Source organism: Tenrec ecaudatus, chromosome 11 (assembly GCF_050624435.1).
Source record: "Tenrec ecaudatus isolate mTenEca1 chromosome 11, mTenEca1.hap1, whole genome shotgun sequence".
Taxonomy (NCBI): domain Eukaryota; kingdom Metazoa; phylum Chordata; class Mammalia; order Afrosoricida; family Tenrecidae; genus Tenrec; species Tenrec ecaudatus.
The window spans coordinates 46,741,640-46,766,839 of NC_134540.1; the positions used below are offsets into that span (position 1 = coordinate 46,741,640).

A 25,200-nucleotide genomic window follows, 5' to 3' on the forward strand; every position below is an offset into this window, starting at 1 on the left:
CAGACTCACGAAACGCATGCAATGACTTCAAATGTATGAAGCTCACAGGCCAGTGGATGCAAAGTCTTGTGGATTCAGTGGTGGTGTAAGCCTCTCAGTACTGACAGGGCTCTCCACCAGTTTCCAGGACACAGGGTCTCTCAGCATAGTGCCATGTGCCTTGTCAGTAGAACATCTCTCAGGGAGTGAATCTTGCGTCTTGTCAGAAGAGAGTCTCCAAGGCAGTGGGCAGAGAGAGTGTGTCTCCTGCCTCCAGGGAGGGAAAAACCAGGGATTTCCAGAATCCTTGGGAAGGTCATGCCCATACAGAGGCCTTATTGGCTATACAATGATTGACAGGCTAAACTCCACCCCTTCCCTCATAATCCTCTCAAATTGACAGGATTATATAACTGCCACAATGTATCCTTTTGTGTCATACATGGTTTTTCTATTGTTTATACATTCCCCCACTGGTCATATGTAGTTCCACCACTCTCTCCATTGCTTAGTTAGTGTAGTTTTGCATAGCATCCCCACCCCAAAAGCAGACTTACAGCAGCAAGTAGATTCGGACTCATAGGGACTCTATAGGGTAGAGTAGAAATGAGCCAGCGAGTTGCCAAGGTTGCGCCTCTTCATCAGCAGAAAGCCTCATTTTTCTGCCATGGAGTGGCTAGTGGATTCAAACTGCTGACCTTTCGTTTAGCAACCCACACCCTCTTACTCTGTGGCGTGGACTCTGATTGGGCTGCAGGGGAGCTCTCCTAGGGTTTGTGGTACACGCTCTGCTTGTTCAGAAGCAGTTGGGACTGTTGTAATTTGGGTTAATCTGCCAAGAGGCCTAGGGAAAGGAATATATGTAATCATTATTTTGAGAATAAGTGTCTGAAGGCCTAGATTTTACAAAATAGTAATCATGGGTAGCTAAGTGAATTTGGAAGATTAATACCAGTTAGGTTTTGGTTTTAATTATAGTAAGTATATATATAGCAAAGCACTCTTTAGATTCTTGAAGTTAAAATTTTATATTGTTTTCATATTTTAATTTGCTCTTGAAGTCTAGTAATAATCTTGTGAAAACATTTTATGTTTGCTGTTAGCAAAGGGTCTAAAAGCCAAGTCAAGATTATTAGCAGCACAGAAATTAGAGACAGTGGACCGAGTTAACCCATGGAAAGTCTCTGCAGCCGCTTTGTGGCACAATTGTTCCATGAACATTTCGAAGCCCTTTTGTATAATTTTATTAAGTACAGATTCTAACTTCCTGCCTTTTACCGGGATTGGTAATAGCAATGAGCAAAAGTGATCATTTGAAATTTTATTTAAATTATTTTAATTTCATTTCTTTTGGGGGGTAGATAGAAGTACAGCCTCATACTTCATAAATAGAATGAACCCTCTACCAAGTTTATGTTTCCTTATTTATATGCTGCTGCATCTAATGCATAAAAGCGTTCACAAAGGAAAGAAATTGGTTGGCTGGCTTTTCCTGTCTATGATACTACTCCTGTCCTGGCTGCCGTGTGCCCGCCCCAAAATAAATTTACATACATTAAAAAATACAAAAACCAACTTACAAATCTTTGGGAATTCACCTTGGGAATGTAGGTGTTCAAGTATGTTCTTTAATACCTCATCATAGTTTGTTATTATAATTTGTCCAACCTAAGCTCTCTCTCACTTGTTTCTCTCTCTCTTACATATGCTTTGCCTCCCCTAACTCCCTCCTCAATTTTGGTGTTCTTATTTCAGTGCTTAAGGAGCCCTAGTGGTGTAGTGGTTAGGCACTGGGCTTTGATCCTAGGGCTCAGCAGTTCAAAACCACCAGCAGCCCTGAGGGAGAAAGACTGGGCTTTCTGTTTTCATAACGTCTCGGAAACCTAAAGGGGTTGCTGTGAGTTAGCATTGACTTGATGGCAGTGAGTTTGGGTTTTTTTTTTGTTGTTGTTGTGTTTATGTAAATGCTTGCTTACTACTCTCTGAATTTTGATGTTCTTAGTACATTTTCCAGGAGTCCCTGGGTGGGGAAATGGTTACGATTTCAACTGTAGCCAAAAAGGTTAGTGCTTCAAAGGCACACTGGGGCACCTTGGGAGACAGGCCTGGCAATCTGCTTCCAAGAGATGGCAGCCTTGGAAAGCTGTGGAGCAGCGGGCTCGCTACGAGTCAGCGCTGACTTGATGGCAAGTACCCACAGCAAGTGCATTTTCAGTTGACTGTACACCACTTGGTGTCATGTACACCAAAACTGATTGGAGCCAGAATTACCAGGTAGTAATAAATGCGCCAGAGTTCCTCCACTGCGTGCTGTGTCTGGTGGCCTCTTCCTTGGCTTGAAACTTCGCTTCCCCGAGGTGTATGTTAGCTTTTTCCCCTTTGCCTAAGAAAATGCACATGTCATAAACCTGTTGAAAATGCAGAGAGAATAAAGGATGCCTGCGGTTGACTTTTGTACTTGTTAGCATCAGATGCAGAAAGCCTTCACCACAGACACTGGCTTATCATTGTGCACCCGCCTCCGCTCTTCCTTTAGCCTGCTCGCACAACAGTACCCGGTTTTTTAAAACTTAGAACATGTTCATAATCATCATTGTCTGTTCGCCTCATTAAAATAATCCTATTCAAATAATACTTACCTGGCAGGGGAGATACCATGATCACGAAGGTGGTTTTCCCAGGGCGAGGCTCACCCATTGCCCTCTGGGTGTGCTGACCCCGGCGATTTCCCCAAATGTGGGACACTCCACTGCATAATTTGTGGTAGTGGGGACTGCGTTCGTGCTATCCCCTGAAATAATAATTTAAAAAAATAATCCTATATTTGCAAGGGACTTTTATTAAAAGTTTGAATGGCAATCTTCACTTTTCAATAAAATAAGGTTTTTTGTTTTTTTTAAAAAAATAAGTTTTAAAGTTCACCAATAAGAAAGTTCTATTTCCCAGTTTAGCTGTTTAGAATTAACTATAAGTAAGGTACTTGGTTACTTCCCATCATTCCAATTCTTGGCACTGTTCCTTTGATACTTCAAAGGGCTAACACTCTACGTAACTGCTCCTCCCACCACCGCCCCCAGCAGTGATACATTTTTGTACAATAACCCATAATCCAGGATAAAGTGTAGGTATCTGCTTTTACAGCCCCTCCCCCTGGATCATTCTAGTGCTCCTCAGATGACCAGTGTTGCCCAAATTGGGAAACACTGATGTAGTCTATAGTATTTTACTTCTACTTAAATGGAGTGTTGAAGTACCATCTTTTTAATTAAAATAATCATTAAAATAAAGGTAGTTTAAATATCTGGTTTGGATATTTAGTTTAAATATCTAGTTTGGAGTCTAGCTTATATCTTTCATCCACCCAATATGTAATTCATATAATTTCATTTAACTTTATTGTATTAAGTACTTTTTTTAAAGGAACTTTGAATATATTTATCTGTTTACCTCATAAGGATCTATGGAATGCTTTATAACTGCACAAAATAACAAACAGTAGGAAGCAAAAGACACATTGTTTTGGTAATTATTATCTTTATTTTAAAATTTAATTTATTTATTTAAAATCATTTCATTGGGGGCTTTTACAGCTCTTAAAACATTCCACACATCAACTGTGTGAAGCATATTTGTATGTATGCTGCCATCATTTCCAAAACATTTTTTACTTGCGCCCTTGATACAAGCTCCTCTTTTTTTCTCTCCCTCCCCCATCCTCCTACCCTCATGAGTCCTTGATCAACCACATACTGATATCACTATTTCATATCCTACACTGTCTATTGTCTCCCTTTACCCACATTTCTGTCACTCGTCCCCTTCAGGGAAGGGGGCCATATATCCAACCTTGTGATGGGTTCCCCCTTACTTCTTCCTCCCAACCCCTTCCCGACCATCCCCTACCTTCCCCCCACCCTCATAGCATCATCACCATTCCCACCACTGTTCCTGAGGGGTCCATCTGTCCTGAATTCCATGAGATACATACTTTTTCTGGATGTATTTACTGTAATAATAAATGTTTTGTGATTCCTAGTGATAATTTTTTCTTTAAAACCTCAAACGGTTCATTGAAATGAAAAATTAACAAACTTGTGTGTTACCTTTAGTTGAGACCATAGGCTTTCCATGTTTTCCCCTCACAGAGGGGGTTTTGCTGAGCAAAACCAGCAGCGACCTTACTGCTTCCGTTTACCATTCTGAGAAGCTGTGTGCTGTTTGCCAAGTCTAAATGTTTTAGCTATAGTAAATGTAAATACCTGCAGTAAAGTATTTTAAAATTGTAAACTTTTTTCTTAAACAGGTTTCTATAATCCAGGAACTTGTTATTAATTATGAAGCCTCTCTTAAGACGTGTGATTTTTTTAACCCTTATGGTAAGTTTAAATTAGATTACATTAGAATTTGATTTGTGCTATAAATTACTTACAGTGATATTGTATTGTGTTTATTATATGCATGGTATTTGATAGCTGTGAACTAAGTAGGTTTTGGATTAGTAAAAAAGTGAGTGAACTTTTACTCTAAATCAACTTAAATTTTCTATAACTTGTGGGGTGGGAGTTTAGTCTTTTAACATGAGAAAAACAGATTAAGGCTTTGGCCCAACACCATAAAAGTTTTTAAGAAGTAAATAATTTTGTGTCTGTTGTTGAGAATTAGACACAGCGAAAGCACACGCCAATTCAACAGCCTCTGCAGGTACCACTGGATGACGCTGATTACATTCTCCCAGTTGTGTAACCCTTCTTTAGCCTCCTTTTCTGCGTTGACTCTCCATCATTAACATACGTTTACTGCCCCCTGAGGCTCCTAACTGATCCAGTGGCCACACCTTGGGCTGCTGGCTGCAAGGTGAGCAGTTGGGACCGCCAGCTCTTGCTCACAGCGGCAGTTCTACCCTGCCTGATAGGGTCCCTGTGAATCGGAATCAACTCGATGACCGTGAGCTTTTTTTGTTTAAGGATCCTATCTTTGAATTGCTGTTGTCAGTGTGATTCCTGTAGAGAGTTCATAAGGAGCCCTGGTGGTGCGGTGGTTGAAGCACTCAGCTGCTGTGCCTTACAGTAGTGGCACAGCAGCTGCTCAAGGGATAAATAACCAGGCTGCAGCCGGCTTTCACGGACATGCACAGCCTTGGAAGCTGTGGATGCCCTTCTGCTCTGCCCTTGGAGGAGCACTCTGAGTTGAAGTTGACTGCTGGCACTGAGCTTTGTCTTGTAGATAATTCTTTTCAGAGTATTATTATTTTTTTTTAAAAAGGTAAAAAGCGAGTGTTGTGCTCCTGGCTGTTATGCTTAAACTAATTATGTTAGAAGATTTCAAAAGATTTCATTTCATTTTAGAAGATTTCAGAAGTTATTTTGGTTTATGATTTAATACATCATAATCATAATTAAAATATGATTCTAATTATAGAATTAATCCATATAAATAGCTAGAATTCTAATTCTTTAGTCTAATTCTTTAGTCTAATTGCATGATTACATTATTATAATTATAATAAAATAATTATTAAATATCACACACAGAAGTAAATAAGTAGCCCTCATGTCCCTATCACTCAGATTCTGTTGTCAATATTTTGCCATTCTTTTTTTGTTATATATTGTTTTATTGGGAGCTCATACAACTCTTAATCCCAATCCATACATATATCAGTTGTGTAAAGCACATTTGTACATTCATTGCCCTCATCATTCTCAAAACATTTGCTCTCCACTTAAGCCCCTGGCATCAGCTCCTCATTTTTCACTCTCCCTCTCCCTTACCCCCTCCCTCATGAACCCTTGATCATTTATAAATTATTATTTTGTTATATCTTGCACTGTCTGACGTCTCCCGTCACCCACTTTTCTGTTGTCTGCCCACCAGAGAGGAGGTCACATGTAATCCTTGTAATCAGTTCCCCCTTTCTATCCCATCTTCCTTCCACCCTCCTGGTATCACCACTCACACCACTGGTCCTGAAGGGATCATCCACCCTGGATTCTCTATGTTTCCAGTTCCTATCTGTACCAGTATACTGCCTCTGGTCTAGCCAGATTTGTCAGGTAGAATTGGGATCATGATAGTGGGGGAGAGGAAGCATTTAGGAACTAGAGGAAAGTTGTACGTTTCATCATTGCTACATCGCACTGGCTCATCTCCACCCTGAGACCCTTCTGTAAGGTGATGTCCAGTTTTCTACAGATGGGCTTTGGGTCTCCACTCCATACTCCCCCTTATTCACAATGATATGATTTGGTCTGGTCCCTGCCATACTACACGGTCCTCACCCCAAGAATGTTTGTATACAGTAGCTTTGTTTCTATGCCCCTTTCGTTTTTTTAAAGCTTACCTCAGCGGACTCATGTTGTACTTGTCCTTTTGTGCTTGACTTATTTTGCTTAGCATGATATCCTCCAGTAATTTCCATGCAGCGATGTCCTTCATATGTTCATCACTTCTTTTTAGCGATGCCTAATACTCCATTGTATGTGTGTACCACAAGTTTTTAATCCAGTTGTCAGTTGATGGAAATTTGGATTGTTACCAACTCCTTGCAATTGTGAACTGTGCTCAGTGAACATTGGAGCACAGATGTCTGGCCTTGGTTTGTTTCTTGCCTCTTCTGGGTATATACCCAGTAGGGGGATTGCTGGGTCGTATGATAACTCGATTTCCATCTGTTTTAGATATCGCTGTATGAATTTCCATACCGGCTGTACATACTTACAGGTTCACCAGCAGTGTATGAGAGTTCTTGTCTTGCCACAGCCCCTCCAACACTTGTTGCTTTCTGATTTTTTGAATTGTGCTATCTTTGAGGGTGTTAGGTGGTACCTAATTATTGTTTTAATTTGCATTTCTCTTATGACTAAAGATCGGGAACTTTTTCTCATATGTTTGTTGGCCATTCGGATTTCTGCCCCTGTGAAACTTCTGTTCAGATCCTTTGCCCACCTTCTCAGTGGGCAATTTGGTTTTTTTTCTTTTTGAAAACTAGCAGAGTATTGTAGATTTTAGTAATAAGGCCTTTGTCTAATGTGTCATTGCTAAAGATGTTTTCCCAGTCCATGGACTCTCTTATTACTCTCTTGGTGAATTCTTTCGATGTACACAGGTGTTTTATCTTCATTATATCCCATTTGTCAATTTATGCCTCCTCTGTTTCTGTCCTTCCCTATTTCTGATAGCCTGTGTATTCCCTGTGCCAATGTTCTCAGTTGGTCCCAGTTCTCTCATTGATGGCCCTAATAGTTTGGGGTTTAATCTCAAGGTCTGTGATCCACCTTGAGTTTATTTTTGTGCATGGAATGATATAAGGGCCTTGCTTCGTTTTTCTGCAGGTAAATATCCATTTTTTTCTAGCACCGCTTGTTAATGAGGACATCTGCTTACCACTGGATATTTTTGGGGCCTTTATCAAAAATCAGTTGTCTGTAAGCTGATGATTTTATGTCTGGGTTATCAGGTCTTTGGTCTGAGTATCTGTCATTGTACCAATACCATGCGGTTTTGATAACTGGCCTGTATATATGTGATAAAGGCAGGTAAAGCAAGCCCTCCCACTGTGTCCTTCTTCTTGCGGAGTTCTCTGTTAATTCTGGGCTTCTTCCCTCTCCGTATGAAGTTGGTAGTCAGTTTTTTCTATTTCTTTGAAGAAAGATGAGGGTAGTTGTATCGGGATTGCATTGAAGTTATATAGTGCCTTTGGCAGAACTGATATCTTGACTATATTGAGTCTTCCAATCCACGAGCATGGGATATTCTTCCATTTGTTGAGGTCACTCTTGGTTTCTTGTAAGTGTTTTGTAGTTTTCCCCATATAGATCTTTTGTTCTTTTAGTCAGGTATATCCCTGGATATTTCAATTTGTGCTTGGCTATTGTGAAGCGTACCACCTTTTTGATCTCCTCTTCTGTGGACTTATCCAATGTGTATAGCAGTCCGATGGACTTCTGTTTGTTGATCTTGTATCCTGGCACTCTGCCAAACTCCTCTATTGTTTCCAGTACTCCCCTGGAGAGGTTTTGGGATTTTCCATATATAAAATCATATCATCTGCAAATGATAGTTTCACCTCTTCCTTCCCCAGATGAAACCTTTGATGTCTCTTCTTTGCCTTATGCTGTTAGCTAAAACCTCCAGCACGATATTAAATATGAGTGGCAACAAGGGGCATCCTTGTCTGGTCCCCTTTTTCAGTGAGATTGTGTTAGTCTTTTCTCCATTGACTACCACGTTGGCTGTTGGTTTTTCATATATAGCTTGTATTGTCTTGAGGAATTTTTCTTCCTTCCATTCCTATCTTCTCAAGTGTCTTAAGCAGGAATTGGTGTTGGATGTTGTTGAGTGCTTTTTCTGCATCTATCGATATTATCATGTGGTTCTTATTAGTTTTTCATGTCAATGTGTGAATTATATTAATGGTCTTTCATATGTTGAACCATCCCTGTATCCCTGGTATGAATCCCACTTGGTCATAGTGAATTATTTGTTTTATATACTTTTGTATTCTATTGGCCAAGATTTTGTTAAGGTTTTTTGCATCGATGTTCATTAGGGATTTTGGTCTGTAGTTCTCAAAACCTTTCCTGGTTTTGGTATCAGTTATACTAGCTTCATAGAAGGGGTTCGGAAGATTACCGCCTTTTTCTATATTCTGGAAGAGTTTGTGTAGGATTGGTGTTAGTTCTTCCCTAAATGCTTGGTAGAATTCTCTAGTGAAGCCATCTGGTCCAGGGTTTTTTTTTTTGTTGGTAATCCCTTGATAACCTTGTCTATTTTTTCTATTGCTATGGATCTGTTGAGATTCTTGACAATCTTTGGGGACAGTCTAGGAAGGGATTGTTTTTCTAAGAATTTGTCCATGACTTCCAAGTTTTTGAATTCATTGGAGTAAAATCCTTTGTAGTACTATGTAATTATCCCTTTGATTTCATTAGGGTCTGTTGTAATTTCCCCTCTTTCATCCCTTATTCTTATTATTGAAATGTGTTCCCTCCTTGCTTTGGTTAGGTTTGCCAGTAGTCTGTCGATTCTGTTTATCCTTTCAAAGAACCAACTTTTAGCATTATTAGTTTTTCCCATAGTTTTATTTTCCCTCTCCTGAATCTCAGACCTGATTTTTATTATTTCTTTTCTTTTGCTATTAGTAGGATTGTCCTGATGACTCTGCTCTAGTTGTTGTAAATTTTGTGCCAGCATATCAATCGTGAGTCTATCTTCCTTTCTCACGTGTGCATGTATTGCTATGAAACATCTTTTAATTACTGCCATTGCTGTGTCCCATAAGTTTTGGTATGTCGTGTTCTCATTCTTGTTGGTTTCTATGTTTCCTAATTTCATCTCTGATCTGTGCCAGTACGCACTCCTTTTGCAGTAGAGTTACTCATCCTCCAATCGTTTGCTCTTGTTTTCTTCATCTTCCTTTTGTTGATTTCCAGCCTTATGGCACAGTGGTCAGAGAGAGAGAGGTCTATATAATATCAATGTGCTTAAATTTATGTAGATTCACCTTATGCCCCTATCACCTTGTGATCAGTTCTCCCTTTCTACACCCCTTCCCCCCCATTTTCTCCCGGTATCGCCACTCTCACCGCTGTTCCTGAGGGGTTCATCTAGCCTGTGGTTACCAGTTTCCATCTGTACCGCTGTGCATCCTCTGGTCTAACCAGGTTTGAAAGGTAGAATTGGGATCATGATAGTTGGGGCGTGGAAGGGTTTAAGAACATAGGAAGGTTGTGAGTTTCATTATTGCTACACTGAATCCTGCCTGAGTGATTCATCTCCTCCCCACTACCCCTCTGCAAGGGATGTCCAATTGTTTACAGATGCTCATTGAGTTCCGATCACGTATTCTCATTCTCAATGATATGATCCTCCCCTCCCTCCCCCCCGCCTTTGGTTCTTGAAACCTGGTCCCCTCTGCCCTTCATGATCACACATGTTGGTGTGCTGCTTCCATATGGGCTTTGTTGCTTCTGGGCTAGATGGCCACTTGTTTGCCTTCAAGCCTTTAAGACCCCTGACTCTATCTCTTGATAGCCGGGCACCATTAACCTTCTTCACCACACTTACTTATGCACACATTTATCTTCAGCGTTTATGTGGGGAAGGTGATCACACAATGATGGTTTTTGTCCTTTGACGTCTGCTACCTGATTCCTTCAACACCTTGTGTTCACACAGGCTTGTGTGTTTCTTCTCTGTGGGCTTTGTTGCTTCTGAGCTAGATGGCCACTTGTTTGCCTTCCAGCCTTCAAGACCCCCGATGCTATATCTTTTGATAGCCAGGCACCATCAGCGTTCTTTACCATGTTTGCTTGTGCACACGTCTGTCTTCAATGATCATGCCGTGAAGGTGGGTATCATGAAATGACCGTTTAGCTGAGCAAGGTTCTCTTGTATTAAGGGAACACGTGCGAGGAGGCTCAATGTCCACCTGCTACTCTACTACTAAACCTATACATATATGCACATAAGTGTATTTTCCCCATAATCATAAATATATTTACATATGTACATGTGTGTATTTAGGCTTCTGTGTATGCCCAATGCTATCTTGGGGTCTGTTTTCTCTTTGTTGCCCTCTGGGTGAGGTTGTTCTATGTGGTGGTTTCTTATTTATGCTTGGTGAGAGTTGTTCTTCTGCTCATACTGGGTTGGCAAGGATCGTTTGTAGGGCTGGGTTTCTTCTAACGTATTGTTTGAGTTTTTCCTTTCTGGGAAGACTTCTCCATCTATCTTGATAGATAATTTGCCTGGGTAGAATATTCTTTAATTTTTGGAATATGTTACTCCACTTTCTCTTCTTCTTAGTTTCTGCTGATAGGTCTGAACATAATCTTATTTGGAAACCTTTATATGTGATTGTTTGCTTTTACCTAGCTGCTCTCTTTTCTTCAAAGTTGAATAGTTGAACTACCATGTGCCTTGGCGACTTCTTGAGATTCAGTCAAGCTGGTGTTCTTACAGCCTCCTGAATGGTTGCCTGGTTTTCATTCATGAAACTGGGGAAGTTTTCCTCCAATAATTCTCTCACTATTGTTGCAGGTGACTTCTTTGTCTTCCTCCGATAATCCAATATTTCTATTGTTTCGCTTTTTTAGCAACAGACATAGCTCTTAGGTTTTCTTCAGCTTCTCTGATCTTACTAGATTTTTGTTCGTGTTTGTTAAAGTCTGCTTGGTCGTCCTAACTGGTGTGGTTCTCTGCTTCCTCCAATCGATTCTTGAGGTCTGTGTGTCTGCTACAGGTTTTTGTTATCTCCCCCCTAAGCTCTTGTATTTCCCTTTGGTGTATGGACTTTATCTTCTCTATCATTTGATACTTTTTTTTGTATTGATTCCTTCAAATCCTGTATGACTCCAAGTAGCATTCTGAAAATTCCTTTCTGTGGCAGTTCAGTGTCTACTTCTATGCATGTCATTATGTTTAGGGCATCTTCTGCCATTGCCTTTTGTTTCTCCTGTTTTTTCGTTGAGGTCATTGGGGCTGATGACTGTTTGCGTGGCATTGTTTTAGAGGATCCAGGTGCCATTTTCCAGGGAGTCGAAGAGCACTGGGTCTCTCTGGAAGACTTGTAGGAGTGCTTCTTCGAACTACCTACAACTACTTTCACTATGGGATTAACCTACCACTTATCCTCTTGTGGCTTCCCTCTCAGGGGAGTGCCCCAGAAGGTTGGTGGGTTACCTGCTTTAGTGTTGTGAAGGTTGGGCAGAGGTTCCTGCAGCAGTTTGGAACATTAATGAGTGTTGGCCGAGCTGCCTTAGTCCATGTCAGGCACTAAGGTAGGCGGGAGGAAGTTTTCTCAGTCACGTGGGACAACAGAGGAAAAATCAGAGCTCCCCCATGCACACAGGCAGGAATTTCCCAGTAAGGAGGTGGGCGGAGTATCCCCTGGTGGAGGTAGGCAGGGCTTTCCCCAACCTCCAATTAGCTGCACAGGGTGGAGTTCACTTAGCTGGGTGTGGGGCAGGCGTAAATGCCCTAGGTTAAGGGGAGTGGCCTACAGGTGGTCAGTGGAGTGTGAGAGAACAGGAAAGAGACAAAGAGGAGAAATAAAATTAAAAAGTAAGCAGGCTGAGACTGGAGGGGGATAGCAAGAAGAGAGGGAAACAAAAGTAACAATGTAGCTGAGACCAGATCCCAGCCTGTGGGGCTGCAAGGGTTTAGTCCCTGCCCTGAGGCAGGCTGGGACAAGCTGTGGCAGCTGTGGCAAGCTGTGGCTGTGTTGAGATTAAGCCCCTGTGTGGGCTCCAGATGGTCCCGGCTCCAGCCGAGACAGTGGCCAGTGGCAGGGCTAAGATCAAGCCCTAGCTGGCCTCCACTGTTTTTAGCCCAAAGCTAAAAATCCTTGCAGGTCTGTGTCTACTTATCTTTATGATGGTCCTCCTATGATCCAGCAGTGTTGAATTTCCCTCTGAGCAACTCTTCTGGGCTGATTTCTGTGGAGTCCCTCTGGTATGTGTTACTCAGTCACCATCTTCCCGGAAGTCTATTTTGTCATTCTTATTTGAAGCATCTTCTATTCCCTCATTTTTCTGAACTTGTTTGCATGTGAATTGGATGAAGGTTTACAGAACAAATGATCACATTTACATTCAACAATTCATGCACATTTTGCTTTATCCATTCATTGCAGTCCTCGCAGTGAACCATCAGCTTATCCCACTTTTTCTCTTTTTCTCCTTTCCTAACCCTTCTGGTATTTATCTTTGGGTAAATCCTACCTTTTGATCCTAAATGGTTGGTTTACTAAGGCGTGCATACTGCACGAGTGTTATATTGTTCCCCATTGGATTTATGTATTGTTTGACTGAAATCTGGGCTGCTGAGGTGAGTTCACATCCAGACCTGAAGGGTTACTAATGTCCACCTTTGGTGGTTCCGCCAGTCAAACCAGTAAGCGTGTTCTTATGACTTGGGGGTTTTGTTCCACATTTTTCTACTGCTTTATCCAGGATCTTCCAACATGGTCCCTTTCAAGGGATTTGGTAATGCTAGTCATTTATGGAATATTTTTCAAGCAAATTCTAGAAATATTGTTTCACTTATAAATACTTTAGTATGCTTCTTTAAATTAATATTGCTCAAACTTTAATCACGCTCAAAATCGACTGATATAAAGTATTTCCCATACCTAATCCACAGTTTATTTTCTCAACAGTACATTTTTTACCTAAAAAAAAGTTTGTATAATTGGTTTACTTATTTTGGATTTTATTAAGGTGTGCCCTCCTTTGATTTTTGTGTGTCTAATGCTCTGTTTAGAACAGCAAATGCTGACCACAGGAATATCAAGGTCACCAAGAATAATTTGGAGGTTGCCAATGACTTGTTTAAACATGCTTTCAAGACTGACCGAGAACTCTGACATTTAGGGGAAAAAATATATTTTTAAAAAGAAAAAGAACAGTAAATACTTTTTTTCCCTCTTTAAAAAATAGCATATATATTGTGGAAAGTCATTTGTCTGTGTAGTGTCACAGATCCTGGATTTGACCAATGGCTCTCTTTTAGCAGATTTCACCGCCAACCATGTTTCTTGTGAACACATAGTTAAATTATAGACCAGTTCAGATTCAGATTTACATAAACAGTGGTGGAAGATCTGTGTACTTCCTGTTGTGTCACCTCAGGGAGGCATAAGGTAATCTAGTTGTCTCCTTTCTTGTGAATGTTAAGATTGATCGGGTTCGTACATCTTCAACGTAATCTACCTATTTTAAAGTACTCGGCAGCCCCTTTGGAGCCTGTGGGTAGTGCAAACGGTTAACAGGCTCACTTACTAACTGAACACTTGAGGCTTGAGTCCACCCAGAGGCACCGCAGGAGAAAGGCTAGGTAGGCAGTCTACATCTGAGAAATCAACTATTGAAAAGCCTTCAAGAGCCCAGTTTCACTCGTGCAGATGTTCCATCACTTGGAAATGACTTGGTGGAACTGGTGTTCTGTTTTCATCAGCATCTCACCTAATGACTTTGAACAACCATTATTGATAATTTTCTAGGTCCCCTATTTTACTTCTCCCATCATTTTTTTCTGCATTTATTCACTTGAGTTCTTAGTAAAGGACTTTCTCACATGTAATACTTGGTTCCCAGAAATGCAGGTTACCCAAGAGGAACAAGCTAGACTCCACTTATTCATGATAGAGTTTTTATGTGTTCATTCTGCAGTGCATTTACATTGTTGTCATGCCATCAGGTCAGCTAGTCAAGGATTCAATTCTGTTTGTTCCAACATAGGGCACATCAATTCTCCTTTGTGCCCTTTCCATTTTATATTGTACTGAGATGTCTTGACTTCTCCAGTCTTTTTTGAGGACTTCTTATTTCTTTGTCTGCTCAAGCTTGAGGGTAGAGGGTGGGGAGCAGGACAGAATTCAGCTGGCTTGGTGACATCTTTTGTCCGAGGACCTGGCCAGCTGCTCTCTGCAGGGTGGGGTTCTCTGGTCCTATAGTCAGGGGTGGTCACACATTGGGCTGCTACCGCCATCCATGCTACCTACAAGCTCACAACCGCAAATTGCCAGCTGCTCCCTGGGAGAAAGACAAGGGTTTCTGCTCACATCAGGAGTTCCAATCTCAGAAACTCACAGACAATCTTCTACCCTACCTTTAAGGACCTCTTTGATAAACACTGCAATTCTCAAATAAAACTTTCAGCCTCCAATTTCTCTGATTCAGTGTGGAGACCTAGAAAATGCTAAGTCCTGGCAGTTCCTGCCTCTGTTGAAATTGAAATCTTTAGTGATGGTTAAAGACATCTCTTCACATTTCTCTGGTTTCTGAGCTTTCTGAACTGCCATCTTAAGCGCTCAGCCTGAATATTTGCAAACTTAGATTGAGCTGCCTCCTTTTCCCCCAACACTGTTTCTTTGGAGTGGGTTAAGGGCTAGAAGTACTTGGAGTGGGGTAGGGGTTAGGCGCCTTTGGAGTGGGATAGGGGTTAGAAGTACTTGGAGTGGGATAGGGGTTAGATGGCTTGGGGGGTCAGACCAGAATGTGGTTATCTTCTTGAGGGTCACACTCTGACCTTCATGCATGAACGTGTCCTGGTGAAATTATTTTTACTAGCTTTTTAAAAAACTGTTATTCAATTATGAAATTGGGGGGGGGGCTCTGATTTGCCTTACTTTACCTTCTTTCATATAATTTTATATTTGTTTGATTGCAGAGAATGGTGAGAAAGAACCCCCAACAACACTACTCTGGGTCCGCTATTTCCTGGCCCAACACTTTGATAAGCTTGGGCAATATTCTTTGGCTTTGGAGTATACTAATGCTGCAATTGCTAGCACCCCGACTCTAATTGAGTTATTCTATATGAAAGCAAGAATTTACAAGGTAACACCTTAGTGATTAAACATATACACATAAAGGATTCATCCACCTTATGAACCGTTGGCAATCTTTGTATATAGAAAATATTTCCAAGGTGTACTTATAATGTATTGCTAACATGCTAATAGTACTAAGGGGTTTCATGTGATATGGTTGATACAGTCATTGTTATTTGATTGGGGTCATAGTAAATGTAAACGATAATTTATCAAGAAATTTCTAGAGATATTTATCAAATCTTGCCAAATTTCAAGTTGGTTTTATAAATTTTCTCAATTTATATTGTACTTATACGGAGCCCTGGCAGGCTACCAACTGCAAGGTCAGTAGTTCAGCTCCACCAGCTGCTTCAAGGGGAAAAAATGAGGTTTTCTGCTCCTGTCCTGTAAAAATGTACAGCTTCAGAAACCCTATATTGGACGGCTATGATTGGGATTCCATCCAGTGGTGATGTGTTTTGGTTGGATTTGGGTTGCGCCTATGTTCTCTTTATCATAAGTTGTGACTACTTTAACACTTTTATCTCTCGTAGCATATAGGTAATCTTAAAGAAGCTGCAAAGTGGATGGATGAAGCACAGTCTTTGGACACAGCTGATAGATTCATCAATTCTAAATGTGCAAAATATCTGCTTCGAGCAAATATGATCAAAGAAGCAGAGGAAATGTGCTCCAAGTTCACAAGGGTAGGAAATAGTATGTGTGAGCAAGTTGGTGAAATTAACCTCAGGTTCTGCTATGTTTTGTAACATTTGCTACTAAAATTCATACGAATGAATGCTTGATATCGTTTTAAAAGTTCCATTTCATTTCATTTATTTCCAAGCTGTGGTTTCTTGGTGTGAATGTTTCCAGTTGGGGCTAGTTCATAAGTAATAACAGTAGCAAAGCACTCTGACACAAACATCTAGCAATATGCTGTAGTTCAGAACTTATATGTAAAATTCTCAATTTTTAATCTAACTATTAATTTTTGACTGTTTTTTAAAAATATTTTTACTTTCCGAGTGTTCTATTGCAGAATTGTTCCCAGGAATCTTCTTGTGGAGGACTAAATTCTTTGAATTGCTAATTTATTTGTGACATTCTAGAATTTAAATTCTCTTAAGTTGTTGAGCTAAGCTATTTCATTTCCTTTCTTTCCTGCCTTCCCTCATGGACTTTCTCTTATACTACTGTATTCATGCGTGTTCATGGTTAAATATGTATACTGACAAATAGACAGATATAAAGCTCAAAAGCAGATTTGTACATATTTAGGAACTTGATAGATGGCCATAGGCACTTCAAAATTCAGAGAGAGGAATATGTTGCTGGATGAATTAGTTATTTATGTTAGAGATTCCCTAACTTATACTGTACATTAATCAATTTCAAGTGGGTTAATGATCTATATATGGAAAGTAAACCAAACCTTTAAAAATTTTAGAAGAACCTAAATGAAGGCTGAACATGATAGTGGGACAAGAGGAAAGTAAAAAGAAATAGAGGAAAGAGCTAGGAGGCAAAGGGCATTTATTGAGGTCTAAATAAAGGCATGTACATATGTAAATATATGAGGATGGGAAAATAGATCTATGTGCATTTATTTGTAGATTTAGTATTAAGGTAACAGGTAGACATTGGGCCTCCACTCAAGTACTCCCTGGATGCAAGAATACCTTCTTCTATTAAATTGGAATTCTGTGATGCTCACCTTCCCGACACAATTGCTGAAGACAAAGTGGGTGAATAACAAATGAGGTGAAGAAAGCTGATGGTGCCTGGTTATCAAAGGATATAGCGTCTGGTGTCTTAAAGGCTTGAAGGTGAACAAGCGGCCATCTAGCTCAGAAGCAACAAAGCCCACATGGAAGAAGCACACCAGCCTGTGTGATCGTGAGGTGTCAATGAGATAGGTATCAGGCATCAAAAAACAAAATATCATTGTGAATGAGGGGAAGTGTGGAGTAGGGACCCAAAGCCCATTTGTAGACCACTGGACATCTTACAGAAGGATCTCGGGGAGGAGCTGAGCCAGTCAGGGTGTGATGTAGCAACGATGTAACATACAACTTTCCTCTAGTTCCTAAATGCTTCCTGCCACCCACCCCCTGCCGCCCTATCATGATCCCAATTCACATTGAGCATGAAATTGAGACAGGATAAGGGGGTTATGTCCATAAGTTTTATTTCCAAATTTTAGAATAAGTTATCTCCACGGAACTTTATACATAAAAGGCTTTAGTACTGGTGTTTACAAGTAAGTTTTTTCCGATGGAATTTAGTTACTGATGTACTCTGTGAGGCCAGTTTGTTGTCTTCCTTAGGATATTAACCAGATCTTTTTGTGTCTGGATGTTTGTGGAAATATCCCTGTACTTCCGAAGCCACAGAATAGCATGAGCCTTTAATGTGCACACCATGCTTGGGAAAGGAGACGATGAGTGAGAAACGAGGAAGAGTTTTGCCGAGATGGGTTGACACTGTGACTCTAAGTCAGAACCAACTCGGTGGCACATGATGACAACAGGGGGTGATGTCATACAATTAAAGAAACACAAACGCCAAACCTGTTGCCTTGAAGTTCCTCCTGACTCGAGGTCCCAGAGTAGAACTGCTCCATAGGCCATCTTGACAAGACACTTTATGGAGATATCACCAGGCCTGTCTTCTGTGGTGCAGGTCAATGGGTTCATACTCACAACCATTACGTTGGTCATGGGGCACAAACCAGTTTTGCCAACTAGGAACTTAATATAAAACACAGAAATAAGTAAAAAAGATGATATGTGACAAATGGTGTGTGTATATATATTTAATTTTCATAAAAGACCACTACTGTACAACATTTGCAACTTGCTTTTTATCTTAAAAGGTGCTTTCTCGTCTGATGCCCCCCATTGCCATGGGTTAAATGTGAGCTGTAGTGACCCTGCACTGGCCCGTCTTTAAGTACTGTGCATACAGCGTATGCACACGGTCCAGATAGGAGCTCTTGGCACACAGGCAGGACAGAGAAACCCCTCAGGACCAATCATGAGAGTGGCCATACCGTGAGGGGGGAACCGGTCCCAATGATCGACCTACAGCGCCCTCCCACAAGGGGGATGAACAACAGAAATGTGGATGAAGGGAGACAGTGGACAGTGTCCATTAACGGGGTTCACAGGGGCGAGGAGGGTCGGGGAGTGAGGGGGCAAAAGAGCTAATTCCAAGGGCTCCAATCAAAAGAACATGTTTTGGAAATATTGATGGCAACATATGTACAAATGTGTTGATGCAATTGATGTGTGGGTTGTTTTTAGAGCGGTAAGAGCCCCCAATAAAATGATTTATTAAAATGTTTTAAAGTGTTGAAAAGCAAATACATAAATAATTTGCATAGCTTTTGTTGAGGGGAAATAGAACGTGCCCTGAATTCACAGTCAGCACTGGGCTCCATGCTTTATGTTCCTATTATTGTGTGCCGCTGAGGTGGTTCCAACTCGTAGTGACCCTGTTGTGTACAATCGAATGTGACCACTTGGAGGTTTTTAATGAGAATTCTGAAAATTGAACGGAAATTATTTATAGGACTGCACCTTTATCATTTTTCTTAGGGTCACATAAAGTATCCTTAGAATAACTTTTCTGAATTTTGACAAAACTCGTGTACCTGTACTAAAACTAGGGAATTCATGTCTTAAACTTATTCTTCTTGAACTTGAATGAAAATATTTGTAACAAATTCACTTATAGTTCGCCTACTGCCAAGGAGAAATAGCAAAGTTGATGAGCTGGCACAGTGCAGGAGGTGCTGTTCGAAGCAGATACTTTGGCACAATGAAAGTGAGGGCTGTGGGCCTACTGTGCGGGGACCTGCAGGTGGAGAAAGCCACAGGGGATGCTATTCCTAGCACACTTTACAATTACAGAAGTGCATGATAGTGACTGAGTCAGCAAGGGAGGGCTAAGTAGTTCTTGCTTACAAGACAAGCTATTAAATGCTTTTAAGGATTATTGTCATAATCTAAATAAAAGTTTTGGTGCTTAAGAACTATTGACATTTAAAAATTTGTAGCGTATTGAATACTCACAGATGGCTGGAAAATTAAGCATTCTATCATTTAAAACTAATAGGTGTTCTTGTGAACGCTGTTAAGATAAGAGAGAGCAAGTAAAGAATATTGCTACGAGGTTTGCTAGTTCCTATATGCATAGATTTATTTCACACAAAGTGTGTGTAAGCATATCTGCAGTTGTGGGTGTCTGTAGACAAATTTGATAATACACTTATCTTAGTCTCCTGGGAGGGGGTTGGGGGCTTCAGAAAAGGCCAGTCAGAGCATGGATCTGCTTCCTAGACCAGGTAAATTCAAGACAGAGTGGCCAGTCAGTTCAGAAGGTCATGGTGACTGATGTTTGTGAGGGGTGAGGAAGGGGAAGGATTCCCAAGGGATAATCTTGATAGATTTTTAAATACGGGGAGCCGGTTATGAAGAAGCTTTCAGGAAACAGAAAACTGAATTGGTTAGAAAAAGGCTGGGAAAGTGGCAATGAGGAATTTTTTTCCCCATCAGAACAATGTACCTGCTCATTCTTCAAGGGTGATAAAGCCTGTCCCCAAATGAATTGGGGTGGGGACTGACCCTATCCATTTACAGTCTCTTTCCCACTTCTTTTTGCTCCCTAAACTCGAAGAACCTTGGAAAGGATTATTACGTGAGTGCCTGGAGGGTGCCATCCGCGAGGTGGGACCACTGCCTTCAGAAGTGCGCAGACCTAGGGGAGGACGTGTTGAGTAGCCACGGCTTCTCATTTTGATGCTGTTGTTTAATAAAGCGTGCTATGATTTTGTAGCAGTATCTCCTATTGTCATAATAGCACGTGTAGCTTACCTGGTAAGGAGCTGATGAGATGTCTAGCTTCTGTGTCATGAAATGCTTTCATTCCAGGAAGGAACATCTGCCATGGACAATCTCAATGAAATGCAGTGTATGTGGTTTCAGACAGAATGTATATCAGCTTATCAGCGTTTGGGGAAATACGGAGATGCCCTGAAAAAATGCCATGAAGTAGAAAGGGTAAGTTGACTTTGATTTTTCTATTGTAAGGTGATGAAAAAGCAGGTAGATTTACACAGAGGAGCTCCTCAGCCTTTGTGCGCCTCATTGTGAACAAGGAAGTCTTGATCGTGGCCTTCCAAACATTAAGACTTCGTGTGAACCTAGGCTTGCTTTACTGGATCCTCACATTCCTGTGATTTTTGACTTGTCTAAATTTTTGTCTGAGGGAAGTAGGACAGAGATGACCATTGAAACATTATTATTAACATACATTGCAGTCTCCTTCTCTATTGGGCCATCATCTGGTTTGCATCTCTAGCCTAGAGGGTCGCCCCAGCCGTGGCAAGCCCTCGCCTCTTTCTTCAGGAGCGGTCCACAGCCAGCCTCTCTCCCATGTGTCTTCCAGGAGCGTCTTCTCAGCGCGGGAGTTTGCACAGTAACCTGCAGCCAGTTTGCAGGCTCACTGTATTATTTGCTTTGAGGAGGATGCGTGTGATGAGCCTACTGTTCCGTACTATGAAAAGGTGTAGTGAGGGGACTTTTCTTTTCCTTTGTGTGAATTTTTGTTTTCCTGTTCTTTGTCATCTCTGAAGCATTCTCCTTCCAAATGGACAACAGGAGGAAAGAGCCGCCCATGCAGCCCTTGCGGCAGCCCTCAGCAGCCGTCAGTTGTGGCGTCACTGACACCACTGCCCCCTGCCGGCCGCAGTGTAGAGCCGCAGGCATCGTAGTCAGGTGAGCCTGAAGTCTGCACCCTGGCGGTCACTTTGGCCTTTCTCCCCTGTGCAGCTCCGGAAGGAAAGGCATCTGAGAAGGCGGCTTTTGAAGGGAATTGGGCTGAGGACTCGGCGAGCCCTTTCAGAAGTAACCTAGTTTTGTGTTCATTTGCCCTTTTTAGCCTGGGCTAGAGGGCTGTATATGTGGGGGATCCCCCTCCTCTCCTCCTCGAGGACAGGCACAGCCCTTGGATGCTATGTGAAGTATCCACACACCGGCCTGGCTCTTAGTGCTGCAGGGAAACTGTTGAGCCGGAGCTGGTTTCAGCACACCGGAGGTAACCTTCACCTTAAAGCGCTCTTAGTAAAAGAGGATACATTCTTACTCTAGACATTCTCAGTCGGAAGTAGGTTGTTTCTGCTCAACAGGGATCAGTAGTTTCAGCAAGTCTATGGGATACAAATGTAAATACACTTCTCTGAAAGTAAAATTTAAATACCCACTAATTAAAAACTAACAAACCCCAATCCACTGTTACTGAGTTGATTCTGACTTGTGCTGATTCGATATAGGGTTCCCGAGGCTCTGTACAACTCTATAGCAGCAGACAGCCTCATCTTTCTCCCCTAGAGTGGCTGATGGGTTTGAACTTCAGACCCTGTGATAGCAGTCCAACTTTACCTTAATATAACACCATGAAGACTCCTTATAGTGACCCTACAAAACCCAAACCAGACTCACTGCCATTGAGTTGATCCGCAGTGAGTTTCTGAGACTGTACCAGTGTTTGGGAGTGGAAAGCCCGTCTTTCTTCCAGAGAGCCACTGGTGGTTTCAGACCGACCTTACGGATCCCAGCCTAGCGTGTCGCCACTGCGCCACCAGGCTAGTGACATCCCTGGCCAAGCACTCTCTGTCAACCGTCTTTTGAGAGTTACTAGAATATAAGTAGTGCTGAACTATTACTAAACTTCATGGAGATTATGCATCTCCAAAAGTGTTGGCTGAGTAGCATGGAATACAATTCCATCACGTCAGATAAAGTACTTCTAGTGTAAAAAAACGACAAAGCAAACTGACTGCCATCGAGTCCCTGTTGACTCATAGTGACCCCGCTCTGGGTGTCTGAGACTGTCGCTGTTTACAGGAGTAGAAAGCCCGTCTTTCTCCCCAGAAATTGCTGGTAATGTTGAACTTCCCGCCAGGCTGGATCGCAGCCCAAGTGACCTTCACGTCACCGTGACTTACAATGAGTTTCGTCAAAAACATTTTTGAAGTAAAAAATGACAGAACTCATTGGCCATCTGAGATTAAAGCATGGCAGAAATCATCACATTAACTTAATTATTGCTAGAAACGTTTCGCTCCCTTTGGTTAGTTTTCTGTTAATGATCATGAATAGGAAGAACTAGAAACAGATAAACCAGAAAAGAATCTGCTCTGACTGTTAAACCACTTTTCAGCTAATCCTCTTACAGTGAATATAGTGAAAGTAAGACTTACATCGCTTGGTAATTATACATAGAAATATATGTGAGCTTAATACAGATAAGATCATTAAGTACTTGCTGACTGCATGATTAGTGCTTCTAAAATTAATTGCATACAAAATTAACAAAGTAAAAGAAATCCTTATTTTAATAGAATTGTCAGGATTTGGGAATGGTTATGAAATTCAAAGCTCTGTTGTGATAGGTATCTATGAGAGTTACTTTTGTGCCTGGATTTTAAATTTTAGTTAGAAAATGAGCCCCTTTCAAAAATAAAGCTCGATTCACATTCATTTAGTTTCCCTTCTATTTAGTAACTAGCGGAAGACACTAGGAGTTAAATCCTTTGCCTTTAGGGATTCTTTTAGAGCCCTTTCACTAATGTAGGTTTAGCTTGGGCACCGATGGTTTGTGGGTTTGAAACTTTAGAATTCTGGGATGACTCCGCATAGTCCTTTCCTGCCTTCACCTTGCTCCTCACAGGATTGTGTGGATAAACACTGTAAAGGTTGCAGTCCAAACCAATCTGATGTTTGAACTTGAATTTTATTTTCTTAAATGACAGCTTTCCTCAAAATACTGAATATAAACTTGTGTTCAGAATAATTTTTCAAATTCTTTTTTGTCTTTCAAGGACTGAATTCTTTTTCTTTCACTATTAGACTTGAGGCACTTGGTTTTGCATCATCTTAGTGGGTCGATTTATAGCCAAAGCAGGACAGGCAACCAAGACATATTTCTGAAGCATGTTGATGTGATTTTAGTTTCATGATACATGAAAACTATAGGAAGGTCATAACTGTTTTCTGGTGCATCTTAATCTTTATCAAATTGACAGGTGCTTTATACTGATAGATTCCATAGATTTAGAGCTCGAGTTCCCTGTTACCCTGCTTGATTTAAGTATAGCGTTTTTTTCTTTTCTGTTTCTATTTCTATGTCTTATCCGAGAACTTGGAGAGGTAGTTTGCACCTAGAATCTGAGTCAGAACAGAAAACCGAAGATTTTGCTCTTCAGCTGGTGGTGGCTTGTTCTCGTCTAGGACTGTTTTACTGTGATTCCGCTTAATTTTGATAACTTGAGTAAATCCTAGAGGCATTAATTGCTCCTTTCCCCTGAAAGAAAGAAAGAACGAACTCGTGTTTCCAGATGAGGGAGAACAGTGGTAAAGCTGGGGGCTTTATGCTACGGTGTGGACTCCTGGTTGTCTGCAGCAAGCCCAGCAGCACCACAGTCTGGCCAACGTGCAGGCAAAGTAGCGTTCTCGTGTGTGTTCTCCAGCATGTTTTATGTGGTCCGGACAAAGGAACCCATGACAATAACTAGGACATCGTTGTGAGGATGGGATGGTTCTGTATCTTGGTTGTGGTATTGGTTGCGAATGTACACATGATAAAATTATGTAGATCCATACCATCACACCAATGCTTGTTTCTTGGCTTTGCTATTGTACTACAGTTACATGGGCTGCAGCCTGCAGGAGAATCTGGGGATGGGGGGTGGGGTGGGTCTCTACTACCTTTGTAACTTCCTCTGTATCTGTAGGTGTGCTCCCCCCAAAAAAGTTTAAAAAAACATCAACCCAAGATGTTTTGGTTTTTTTTACATTTTATTAGGGGCTCATACAACTTTTATCACAATCCATACATATACATACATCAATTGTGTAAAGCACATCCATACATTCTTTGCCCTCATTTTCAAAGCATTTGCTCTCCACTTAAGCGCTTTGCATCAAGTCCTCTTTTTTTCCCCCTCCCTCCTGCTCCCCCCTCCCTCATGAGCCCTTGATAATTTATAGATTGTTATTTTGTCATATCTTGCCCTATCCGGAGTCTCCCTTTCCCCCCTTCTCTGCCGTCCATCTCCCCGGGAGGATGTCACATGTGGATCCTTGTAATCAGTTCCCCCTTTCCAACCCACTCACCCTCCACTCTCCCAGCATTGCCCCTCACACCCTTGGTCCTGAAGGTATCATCCACCCTGAATCCCTGTGCCTTCAGCTCCCATATGCACCAGTGTACAATCTCTGCCCTATCCAGTCCTGCAAGGTAGAATTCAGATCATGGTAGTTGTGGGGAGGAAGCATCCCGGATCTGGGGGAAAGCTGTGTTCTTCATCAGTACTACCTCGCACCCATCTCCTCTCCTAAACCCCTCTATGAGGGGATCTCCAGTGGTCAACACTTGGGCCTTGGGTCTCCACTCTGCACTTCTCCCTTCATTCACTATGGTGTGTGTGTGTGTGTGTGTACATGTGTGTATATATGTATATGTATATCTATATATATACATACACATATATATACTTTTTTTTTTGCATGATGCCTTATACCTGGTCCCTTTGGCACCTCGTGATCGCACCAGCTGGTGTGCTTCTTCCATTGGGCTTTATTGCTTCTGAGCTAGATGGCCACCTGTTCACAACCCACGATGTTTTAATTCTTTTTATTTGTAGAATTCTACAGTATACCATTTCTTCCCAAAGCAAAAGTATTAATAATCTATAACTGCAGTTACCTCTCCCCCATAATTTAATTCAGTTGTGTCCTATGCACTGCTCTTTAGCTTACTGTTGGGTAATTAGCCATTCAAATTTGCCTGGGACGTGGGGGATTGCCAGTATGCAGAGCTGTCAGGGGCCACACTGG

General features: G+C 41.4%; 1 protein-coding gene and 1 non-coding gene across 3 annotated transcripts in view; both read left to right on the forward strand.

The window, feature by feature from the left end:
* The window catches only part of NAA16 (N-alpha-acetyltransferase 16, NatA auxiliary subunit), an 85,631-nt gene that overhangs the window by 48,352 nt on the left and 12,079 nt on the right, over positions 1 to 25,200 (forward strand). For both annotated transcript variants that reach the window (XM_075563018.1, XM_075563019.1), the window contains 4 exons: positions 4,283 to 4,355; positions 15,151 to 15,320; positions 15,850 to 16,002; positions 20,233 to 20,361. In XM_075563018.1, the coding sequence (XP_075419133.1) occupies positions 4,283 to 4,355; positions 15,151 to 15,320; positions 15,850 to 16,002; positions 20,233 to 20,361 (525 nt within the window). The remainder of the gene's footprint in view (positions 1 to 4,282; positions 4,356 to 15,150; positions 15,321 to 15,849; positions 16,003 to 20,232; positions 20,362 to 25,200) is intronic.
* Positions 2,611 to 2,773, forward strand: LOC142461768 (U1 spliceosomal RNA). Its single transcript, XR_012786966.1, has one exon. It is a non-coding gene; the product is annotated as a U1 spliceosomal RNA (small nuclear RNA).